This window comes from Pelmatolapia mariae, linkage group LG2 (genome assembly GCF_036321145.2).
Source record: "Pelmatolapia mariae isolate MD_Pm_ZW linkage group LG2, Pm_UMD_F_2, whole genome shotgun sequence".
NCBI classification, from domain to species: domain Eukaryota; kingdom Metazoa; phylum Chordata; class Actinopteri; order Cichliformes; family Cichlidae; genus Pelmatolapia; species Pelmatolapia mariae.
Genome location: NC_086228.1, coordinates 20,108,487 through 20,120,636, shown reverse-complemented (window position 1 = coordinate 20,120,636; position 12,150 = coordinate 20,108,487). Strand labels below are relative to the sequence as shown.

At 40.6% G+C, this 12,150-nt stretch overlaps 1 protein-coding gene across 8 annotated transcripts in view; it reads right to left on the bottom strand.

Moving 5' to 3' along the window:
• Positions 1 to 11,932, bottom strand: part of atp8a1 (ATPase phospholipid transporting 8A1) — a 121,508-nt gene extending 109,576 nt beyond the window's left edge. For all 8 annotated transcript variants that reach the window (XR_010095597.1, XR_010095591.1, XR_010095649.1 and 5 more), the window contains exon 1: positions 11,541 to 11,932. Coding sequence is in view for 4 of the 8 variants with exons in the window: in XM_063494447.1 (XP_063350517.1) it covers positions 11,541 to 11,589 (49 nt within the window). In the remaining 4 variants the exon portion in view is untranslated. The remainder of the gene's footprint in view (positions 1 to 11,540) is intronic.
• Positions 11,933 to 12,150: the final 218 nt, after the last annotated feature.

The following is a 12,150-nucleotide window of genomic DNA, read 5'->3' as shown; positions in this document are numbered from 1 at the left end:
CCCCAGTGACAGGAACCATAATGACCTGATAGTCAAGTATATTAGCCAGTACTGCATCTTGTGACAGTCAGGCACATTACAGCACAGAAACAGCACTAATCCATGTTTTCAAGTAGATGATCAAATGGAAATAGTTATTGTGGAGTAAATCTATTTTTAGCAACAGTATCTTATTAATGTTTGACGTCAAATGAATCTCTTGTAGCCCAGATATTATCAAGATATCATATCACAGTTATGCTACATTGTGGAACTTCTTTTGGCCAGCATCTATTATATACTTAATTACACAGTGATGACTCACAAGGATCTATGACTTATTCTTCAGAAAGGCCCATTAGTCAATCAGCAAGAGTGCACTGCAAGTCTAGAGGTAAATGAAAACGTAAAAAAGCTTTTTGTTCGTCCAGAAATAGGTTCTAAAAGAATAATGAGCACAAGAGACTTGAAGGCTTGTCAATAAAGTGTAGCCGAGAAGGCACGTGACCTGGCCAGAACCCGGCTCCCAAGCAAATATTCAATCACACCAGGGGTAGGTGGGGGCAGGCAGCTGGGGGCTATGGATATTGATCCCATACAGACAGACAAATAGCAGCTAAACCAGTCAAGAAACTCTGTTAAGAAAAACAGCACAGGGTACACACAAATGACTGACTTTGCTTCTGTTTGCTTCTGTCTTTACACATGCAGTACTACCGTGTTAACAAGTACCCAAATAAGTCAGCTAGAGGAGTGAGGCAGAACATGGAGTTCAGCATTCTCAACCCTCTGCACGTTGTTCACCTTAACCTGAGGCTATTTACCATTGTTATTAGGCTCAAATTAGTTCCAAACCGCTGGACTTCAGGATGTCTCAGTCTCATAACTCAGTGAGCCTAATGCGCCATTTATATCAGCTCATCGCCACCAAAGAAAGATCTCAACATGATTCATTTATGCCACATAAATATTTCAGCAGACAGAGCGGCTACAGTCTATTCATGGGAACGAAGGCCCCAGAGATGAAAGCCCCCCCTCCCTCCCGATCACCTGCCATTTGTGAATGAGGAGAAGAGCTGGAGGGGAATATAGATACTGCCTCAATCTAAGCAACAGCAACATCCATAAGTCGCTTATCAGATCACAATGCTGTAACCAGCACTCACAACAACAACAGGGCAGCTGCAGATTTAATCCCCCCTCCCTGTTTGGCTCCGTCTGGCTCCTCATAGGCTCAGGAGGGCTACAGTAGGGCGGATAGTGCAGGGACAACATAGGCAGCTGGGGCTTGCACTGACATCAGAGGGCTGGCCCTGCTCGGCTTAGTGAGGGATCTGCAGAGAGAGAAACCTTCCCACTGTGTATGACTTTATGAATGATAAAAGAGAGAGGCATATGCCATGAAATTTAAAGGAATGGACACAGGAAATAGACTTTGTGAAAGTCAGTCACTCAGTTATAGTATTCTTCAGGTTTTTTTTAAATTGAAACACAAGCACCTGCCAACATGTTTTTGGTTTGTTTTCAGAATCTGAGATTTAACCAAAACAACCCCAAAATGATGCAAAATGGTTACAAAACGACCTCATGGGAACATAAATGACTTGAAAGAAAAAACAAATTGCAACAAAGGGATGCAAAACAACTGCAGCATTATGGGAAAATGACAGAAGTAAAATGACCAGAAAAATTTAACAAAAGGTCAACAAACTTCAGCCAAGATGACACAAGAGTCACGACAACCACAAAGAGACATCAGGATACCACATAACCACAGAGAGAGGCACAATGTCCAAAAACTCTCAAAACGACAAAGGGACACAAGACTGAACAAGCGACACAAGCATTAATAATGTCCCAGAATTCATCAGGACCTGATGTAAGCAAAGTATGTAACTAGAATGAATTTATACCAGGGGTGGGGGAACTCCAGGCCTCAAGGGCCGGTGTCCTGCAGATATCACCCTGGGTCAATGCACCTGAATCAAATGATTAGTTCATTACCAGGCATCTGGAGAACTTCAGGACATGTTGAGGTCATTTAACCATTTAAATCAGCCGTGTTGGATCAAGGACACATCGAAAACCTGCAGGACACCGGCCCTCAAGGCCTGGAGTTCCCCACCCCTGATTTAGACCTTCACTGAACAACTGCTAGCAAATAATCAAAGTTATATTCAGGCATTTGACAATAAACCAATATGGTAAAAAATGGTAAATGGCCTGTATTTATATAGCGCTTTACTATATCACAATGAATAACTGTAAAATGTTAACACACACAGGTTAAATAAAAAAAGTTTTTCCTTTTTGTCATCTCTGCAAGCAACAAAACAGTTATTTGGAAAGTCTAGACTTATACTTTGGAAAGACTTAAATTTCAGTGGCCATGGGGGTATAAAGAATGCATTTATAGTAGGGTCTCCAGCTACATATGATAAAAATCTAACCATCATTTGCTGGTAGGTAGATATGCCTATTATACTCGCTGGTGGTTAGGGCGGCAATACCTTTTGTTGACTGTACCCCAAAAGGGTTTTCACACTTGTTGTTAAAAAAAGAGTCAGTGTGTTACCTTACTCAGGTGAAGTCGATGCCTTTTTTGTGGTATTTCTGGCTATTTGACAAACAAAAGGTATCGTATGCTTGAGTAACTCAACTTGAACTCAATTAAGTGGTTAAAAACATGACAGCCTGTTCCTTTAGGGGGGGGAAATGCCAAAATTTAATGGTAAACAGTGAAAGCATAAACCTAATAATGTCTCCTTTTGTAGTCTGATCAATTGTAAGGGCTAAAACACTTTACATATTCTTAACTATAGCTCTTCTGTACTTTAACCTTTTGGTTTTTTGCAAGAACAGGAACAACAAGCTGTAATGGGATCTGGCAAGTTTGGGCTCATGTTAATGTTGCAAAACCAGATGGATTAGTTGACAGCTGTAGTGTCATGGGTAGTATTGTCAGGTTTAATGGGACTCTCCTTAAAGATAAAAAACGTGAATGGCTGCTTATTACGACTCTCAGCGCAGTTAGCATTATCCAAAGACACACTTTAAGCTTTGTGTTCACAGACTGAATGTGATTTTAGTGGCCCAAACATGAAAGTTGAACAAATGTAAAATCAATCTTCAATTTTAATGAAACTCCTACAAAATAATGAGATATTTAGTTCATGGCTCAGATTTTAAAACAGGCAACAACAACCACACTGAGTTTTCTCCACACAATTTCTGCCACATGTTCTCTAAAAATAGCTTTAATCTACAAATGGCTGAGTAATGACAATTAATCTGTGCCAGTGTTTCAGCGCTGCCATTTGACCTGATGTGACATGTTTGATGTGCCAGTGAGATGGGCCTAAACCGGCACCTCTGTCATCTAGTGCACAGAGTAAGTGACGCATGTCCAAAACATATCAACTGTTCTCAGTCTGACTGAGGAAATAATAATGTAGGAAGATGCAAGTTATTGTCTGGTATTTATTCACGTCTCAGTATTAAGAATAGTACTGCTTTTATTAAATTCATGAAATGATGACTTCATGCATTATTCGCACCACAGTCCAATAATATGAGCAGTGATTGTTGGCGGTTTTGTCTTTGGGCTAATTTTAAGGATAACCTTGATAGATCCATCAGATGCATTATAAAACAGTACATTTTTACATATACTTTTAAAACTAACCATAAATCTGCGAATGCATTACTGTGACCTAGCTGAACGTAAACCTAGCTGAGACGGGATCATTGTCGTAAATTGAACGCGCTCTCGGGGATGGGAGGAGGGTGTGGGGGATGGTTGAGTGGGGCGCAAGGGCAGCGAGAATTTCATCTTCCCAGCCACTGATGGTGTTGCTTTCCTGTGGAGTGCCCGCTGACACCTCTTCATCTGACCTCGTCATCCCACTGTGACACTGTCACATTGACTGTCTCCTGGCACACGCATGCTAGCTGCAATTTTCCTGCTGTTTCAGCCGAGTGTGCATCACACTTTCACACACCGGGGGCACAAAATTCTGCTCAACAGCAAAAACTTACGACGATAGAAAAACAGACACAGTTTATGGGTTCTTCTTCTTTTTTTCTTTTTTTTAGGTATCTGAGATTATTTCATGTTTCAGGATTTGCTGCCCATCTATAGCTGATGGAAAATTTGAGATGAATGGAGGATCTCTACAAGCATAAATTTACAATGCAGGCTTTCAGTGGGTTGTAAATAAGACTCAATCAGGATGTCAGCTAACCTGCTCATCAAATGATCTAATCAATTTCAGCAGATGGTTAGATGGAAAATAAAATCAAGGATTTAGTGGCTTTTACACTGAATCCAAGTTGGTCTTCTAATTGAACCTATTGTGCTTTTTTATTATTTTTAGTCATATAAATACTATTACGGTGGTGGACGTTCACATCAAATAAGACCATTTTCAAATTATGAGGTCAGTGTATGTGCAAGTAATCCCTGTCATCTAAAGTACACAGCTCTACCTGTGAGCACAGAAGCTTCACCCACCTGCTGTTAAAGGAGAGGGGGACAGTGAAGTAAGTTAGCTTGGTGAACAGAGGCTTTAATTTTAGAATAAGATGAGAAGATAAATAAACATTATTTTGAATTGTCTATCATACCAAGGTACTCTGACAGAGTCCAAGGGTAATATAAGCACAAAACATTAAACTAAATATTTAGTTTGGTCAGTACTGCATTGTTTTTTGCTTTTAAAATGCACTACTAAGTTTATTTAATTTTTCTACCTGAATAAAGACCGTCACATTCACATAACCAATGTTTCTATGCCAAGTAGAAAAAACACTAGTTTACTGCATTGCATAAATCCACGGTTTTGATAGCCTTCACACCAAAATCATGATCATGAGTTTCCCTTGCCTGACATCAACATAACAACAAATATAGCAAACACTACAACAGTCTGCGTCTCTGCATGAAGACCCAACTCTAAGTTCTTAGTCTCTGAATCTATCTCTTAGTGGGAACATGCATTTGCACATTCCTCCTCACAGTGACCTGCCACATCCACTTTGCCTTGCAGACAGAGAGGAATCATTGAGGTGAGGGAAATTGAGTATCTGAAGAAACACATATTAGACTGGCTGCAGGTTAGTGATGGAGGCAGGACATGAAGTGGAAAATGGAGAACAGGATGTGTCCCGTGCCGTCACATAGGGTAGAGAAGCCAGAGGGAACTTGATATGACACACCAGCAAACCCAGGAAGGGGATTTAGTGGCGTGTTGTGCCACATTATTATCAGCCAGTGATTCACCAGGCACACTGGCAGCTTTCAATCCCTCCAGTCTCCCTCCCCATGCTATTACAACTATTCAGACAGACCGAGGTTTAGCTAGTCTTATTAAAATGCTACAGGGCACACAGCCTGCTGCACATATGCTTGAAAAAAAATGTGGATAATGCCAATGAGGTAGAGATAGCTTGATTATAGAAGAAGTAGGCTATAATGTCTCACTCTTAACTAGTAGATAGGTAATGAGAGCTGAAGAACTATTATTCTCCTTCTCCCCCCAAAATTTTGATGAGTTACTTGACTCACAGCATTGGGAAAATCCCCACAAAACTTATATCAGCTCATCCACGTTTTCATATGTTTTACAGTTTTTGCACTTGGATTTTTTTCTGGAAATGTTACCATCAGTGATCACATCACTCTAAATTCTGAGCCTGGAAATCATTAAAAAAAAGGTTTATGTTTGTTTTGCTAAAAAAACAAACAAAACAAAACCAAAAAACCACCTTTTGTTCTGTGTCTGTGATATATACCCTGAAACGAATGTTGAATTTCACGAATTTCACCTAATAACATTTCAAATGAGCATTTTTACTTGAGAAGCTCCTGCCACTCACGGCGAATTTAATGACTGCACGTTGCTGGAAGTGGATGATGTAAACATCTTCAGACTGGCTGACAAATGGCTCAAATAGAAAAGGGGCAACAGAACTGCCAAAAAACTCTTTAAAGATCAAAAAAATACACCACGAAATGCACAGCCAGTGGCTGCAGTGGACACTTTTTATTGTTTCTAACACCTGATTTCACTTCACCCCTTTGTATGTTAAAACTTCGCACCTCTGCACAGCTGGTTGAGACACCAACAGCACAAGCAAGAGTGGCCCACAGACCAGCTGTACAACTTTGTGCACTGCCTCCATCTGACAACAAACCGTCAGCGAACATGCTACTTCTGCTGGACCATAAATCTTGGTTAAGGCCTGATTTAGACTTCTGCTGTGAATCTTTGTAGACCCTACCAAGTGGCCGATGTCGCTACCGGCATTTATGCTTGTGCGTGGTGCATTATGTGTTACCTTGTGGTCATGTCCCAGCATTTTATACACAGTGCCAGCCGATAGAAACTCACTTCTGGGTCTCCATTCTTTGTTGTGGTCTTTTTTTTCCCCCCAGAGTCTTTCAATTTTTTCCACTCCTTTGTACATTCCCTCACATCCATTCAGACAGTTTTGGCAATCTTCCCACAGGATTTTGCTGACCTCTAAGGATGCCAGGCTCCTTATATTGATTATTATTCCTTAGATTGAGACAATCGTTGTTCTTGTCTTTCCGACAAATATAAAAACTATTGAGAAAGTAGAAGGAAATGCACAGGAGGAATTGATAGTACTGAAAATGGCCAATCACTATGGTTACAGGCTGCATCAACATGACATGTAGTTACATTTCTACAGCGGTAAATGTCAGGTTACATTGTAGGGTTTCAGAGGGGTTTGTGCTAACAACATAGTTTTGTGATAGATTTTCCGCTGAAACATAAATATTCAGTAAACCTCATAATGGTTGAACCTGTGGTTGTGTATCGGGGTCAGTGCGTCCTCTTTCAGCAGAGTCAGAGACCATTCAAACAGCAGCTTTGAATCCATTCAGCACAGCTGTTATTCTTCATAAGAGCAACACCTTAATAGCCTTAGAATTGATGCTTTATTATACAAATATCAAAGTTTTGATGACCATCGAGCTTTACAGGAAGCTTTGTTCAACTTTCAAAATAAAAGCTCCAACAAATTTTGTGCTGCTCCTCATGGGCATTAAATGATGCTGGATTTTCTGAGATTTTAAGACAAAAGCTCATAAATAATAAAATTACATTTTGATGAATGTTTTTAGCTGTCTCTTCCATAGACACAAATTTATTATTGACATGGTTATTATTATTAACACTAAACAAATTAGGAAAGAACTTGAAAGTAAATCCTCACAAATATTAATGTCACTTATCTGGGCTTACAGAAAGTGCTGGCTTTTCTATATATAATTAAGTATTCCCTGGCTGCCTTGCAAGTGGCTGTCTGTCTCTGTAGAATCATACATTAAACGTGCTGATAAGCACTAATGTCACCTGCATCCCAACTGTCTTAGATAAGGTTGTTTTGGCAACACACGAGGAACAGGCTGGCAGTGATCTCGGATGTTTCCACAGCACAGCGGAGAAGAGTGACAAGGAGTGGGGCTGCACGTGGTGGCCAAGACTGGGGAGTGTGCAGCACAGAGGGGGCTGACGGACAGGCTGCTGATGGATTAGGTGGTAAGCCTGGCAGAGGGCTGCCCTTTCTAGATGGAAGCCTGCCTGATGCACAGTGGTGATTAAAATATAAAACTGAAGGGTGGGGAGTGTGCTTAGGCTCTCATAAAAACAACTGAAAGAAACGCTGCTGAGCAGACGCATGACTGAGCAAAACAGTGGAAGTGGATATGGAGCCATGAGGCTGGAAAATACTTGATGCAAGAGCAGCAGCAGCACAGGCCATCAACCTGGAAGCACGGAAGGTGATCCAATCCAACACTGAGATGGATGCTTGAAAAGAAATTTCCCCCGAAGCAGGCGGATAAGAGTGTACACAAAGCCAAGTGAAGTGAAAAGCTTAATTGTTTGCTCTTTGTAACCTAAAAAGGTGGTGTAATGGTGACAGCAATAGCTGCTGCATAATTCATCTGTTTGTTCCTCTGACTGCAGCAGGCTCCGCATTGGTCAACAGTTTTATACAGTCTCGTCGTATTTAATTATTTAGATTTCTACCACTATAATGCACAAGCTCGTCAGCGAAAATCCATCATTTCTGTTGTGCTGCGCAGGATGACAAATTGCGTTACAGTTACCAGCCCTAAAGTGGCATTTTAGGACCAACAGACAAAACTACCGCCAAGCAAATCACCTTTCAGCAAGAGGATATTAAAATTCCAGTCTGAGAGCTATTACAGTTTTACTTTTTATTTGTATTTTGTTTAGAGTTTTTAATTTTCTTTTCAGTTAGTTTCCAGGGTGGATTTGCTCATATCTGCAAACCCACTATTTTTTGAAAATGTTCAGTTTAGTTACCATTAGTTTCAGTGCAACATTTTGTGAAGGATGCTGACTCAAAGTCACATAGTTTTTAGTTTGATTTTTGTTATCGGCAGTCGTCTTTTGCTTTGTAAGCAGTCGTGAATTTATATTTACTTAATTATAACTGTCTGCCCAAAAGCTATCTGCTTGTTAAGGCTGACATCATTAGCCATTTCCAGGCCTAAACGTTCCTTCAGTTCCGAACAGCAAACAAACACTGAGGCCCTGGATCCAAAGCCTTTCATCTCCATTAAAATGATTAGATGTGTGTTCTCATAGGTGTTACAATAAAGTGTACTGTCCAGGCATCCATGAAAAAGAGGATTTTTGCGGTTTAGCAAAGTTTCAAGTTTACACTGTGTTGGATGGACAGTTAAAAACTAAAAATGATAAGCAATGTTCTCACTTAAGTATTTCTAAAAAACTGGAATTTACAACACTGCTGTACCTTTGGATGTAAACAAAGACATCCAAAGGGCTGGCTGGCATACAATAATGCGCTACCTTATGTCTAACTACCGAGTAATACACTTTAGTACAAGGAATGTGTAATATGAGGGTGAAATTGTTCTCAATAGAAGTGCATGCAATTCCCCAGAGACAAATCTAATGATGTTGGAAGGAAGGAAGGACGGAAGGAAGCTGTTGAAAACGAACAAAGCTTCAGCCAAGAGAACATCTGAGATGAACCTATCAATAGCAAGAGGTTAGTCATTAGTATGTTGCTGCACAGTGCTGATCATAAGCTTAATGCAAGCTGAAAGCGATTCTTTTCTGAAGTGTTCCAATATTAGGTGTCTGAGGCTGGAGTGTACGGAGTGAGTTTTTATAAATGTAGCCTGAAGGCGTGCTACACGTGAACGATGCTTATAAAAAGGTGTAGAGGTTGAAACTGACAACCAAACATTGTTCAAGGGGCTAAAAAATAAAATAAAATAGAAAATAAAAGATAAAATCAAGCAAAACAGACAAGAGCCTCATCCAATGAAGGAGACTCTTGAACTCAAACACAGTCGTGACAAATCTCTGAACAAGCAGATAACCTCTACGATTCAAGACCATCTGTTGGGAGTATGGACTGGCATACAGTGTGTGGACCGATTACTTCCAGTGCAGCTTTGTATCTGGATAGTGGAGAGACACTCAATAATTAAATCTTCAGAAAACCATTAGGAAATGATGCTTTCTTTCCCAGTATTACCCCCAGTGTATTCAGCTGTAATATCGTATAATATAATTTGCTGCTTTATTAGCACGGTTTTATAGGTACACAAAACTTTGAAAGCCAAGCTTAACATCATGAACTGATGATAACATTTCAAGAAATTCACAAGTCGATCAAAGTTTTATTTAACTCATCTGTAGCAGCTAAATTTTTAAGTCACATTGCTTGTATCTGTACAGCTCAGTCTATTTAGAGTCAGATGTGTCAAACTCACTTTAGTTCATGGGCAACATGCAGTCCAAACTGATCTCAGGTGGGCCAGAATGGTAAATCCACCGCATAAGAAAGCGTCACTCCAAATTTTTCCCTTTCTTTGGTGTAAACAAATTCATTTTAAAAGCCTTCACCCGGGACACAAATGGGATTTTAAAGAAAAGGTGAAGCCATAACCCTTTAAAAACGTCTCATAGAACAAAAGGCATTATTCCGTGTTAAATTTTTTTTCTAATTCAATGAGTAATCCATTTAGAAAACAGCCTGAGATATCTTAAGAAATATAAATAAAGTTTAAAACTGTATTTCGGTTTTCCACATTCATTGAGTCCAATATCAGCACATGTACCTTCACAGCAGAAAGGCACAAAACCTTCACGAACTCTACATGTTACTCAAAAGGATTAACAATGCACTTCATCAAGAAACTGTAGTATTAAAGACTTCCACACTATGCAAAGCCAGGTAGATCCGTTGATGGTCTAGTTCTGGCCCCCCAAATCCATGTTTAATGTGCTGTTAAACAAGGCCAATTTTTTTGAAAAACAGTAGTGAAAAACACATTAAACTTACACCAAAACACTGCTGGTAAATTACAAAGCAGATAATATGTATAATAAGGTGGCCTTAGACGTTACGCAATGACTTCATCTAGATGCACACAAAAACAAATTAGAAAAAGTTCATTTTAATTCACTTTACAAGACCAGCCCGCCTGCCTTAGGGGCCAAAATTATATACTCAACAGCAATAACTCAGACTGAGATATTACCCAGACCTCTGCAGTTATAAATCAAGCCCAAGCCTTTCAAAATCAAGTGGCAACAGCGCTGCTACATTTACTGTGAAGAGAAACAGAAACTTCAGCAGGCATCATAAAAAATGGGTTTTTGTTATTGATGTCTGCAGATAAATTCAGTCAAAGCCCCGAGTAGTCAGAGGTCAATGTCAGCCTCACATGAATGACAGCAGGGATTTAAAGACTGGCTGCAGGTGCACAAGTCTGCACACCTGCAGCAGGTAGGTAGACTTCTGTGTTTGGACTCTGCTGGAAAGACAAACACAACTTTAAACCTAAAATGCCACTAAGTGGCATTTCCTGTCCTAAAGTAAACACATCCTTTTACGAGCATTCAAATCACTTAGGTAATGCCTATGTATCTGCATCTTCATTCCCTGCCAAACACAATAGAGATGCAGTGGAAAGTTCCTGGTGCAGGGAAGGAGTGGGGGGGCCCAGCTGAACCACAATGGCTGTATTATTAGACCCACACAGTTGTAGATGCCATTTGCTGGACACTTGTGGATACTTTGAGTAAGCTACAACTTAATCTGTTTTCTGAGATGATGGGGTGATTCCTAAGAGGTAGGTAGGATATGGCTTGTCCCGGGGTCAGGTGCAATCTTCAGCGGCTTCACTTTGTCAACGCCTTTGTCTAGAAACCCTTTCTCCTCTATCACTTTCACTTTAGGCTAACTTAATTTTTTAATAAAAAGCGTTACATTTAACTTGAAAGAGTTCTTTCCCTTGAACGTCTCTTAGAAAACTTCCAAACCGCCCCACCCTCTCTTCCCTCGGGTCTTATTTACGCCTATTCGGGGGGACCGTTAATCACGGCTTTAGCTAGCGAGTTACTGCACTTCCACAGAGCTGTCGGCCGGCCTTCTAGCAAGGAAGAAGGTAATAATGTAGAAGATATTTTTTCTTCGCCTGGTCTCGAAAATATAAAACAGATAAAAACATTTCTACGTACCCTCCGCCCGAGTACGAAGATCAGACATCGTTCTCTGGACGGGCGGCATCTCTCCACGCAGAGCCGGGCAACGGCACCTGTCAAGTGGCCGCGGTGTTGGTTCTGCCCCCTGTGTGTTCTGGCTGCTGCTCCTCAACCGTCAAAGAATTTCAAAATTACGGCTAAAAAAAATCAAAATCTCTCTCATGCGGATTGAGCTGATGCGTGTTCACTGCTGATGAGAGATTTACATAAGGAATTGCCAACTTTCATTTCCCGGTTGGTAAGAGAACCATGCTCAGGAGCCCACCGCTTCATGCATCCCCCAGCATCTCGGTTCGCACGGCGGACTGAAGCCGTCAGACGCCCCCCTGGTATAGTAAGAGTGGACACGGACTAACCATGAACTGAAGTGAGGGGGACGGTGCCGCTTCACATTATGGACTGTACCACTTGCAGAAATAGCGGGAGGGGTTAACACATCAACATAACCGTAATTTCTCCTTGGCTAGGATTAAAAGAAGTAATGGAAATACTATTTATCTGATAATATCGAGAGGCTAAAGTGCTGTACTTCAATCCCCGTCGCCCATAATCATTAAAATGCTAGATTATTTTTTAAAATGGCCTT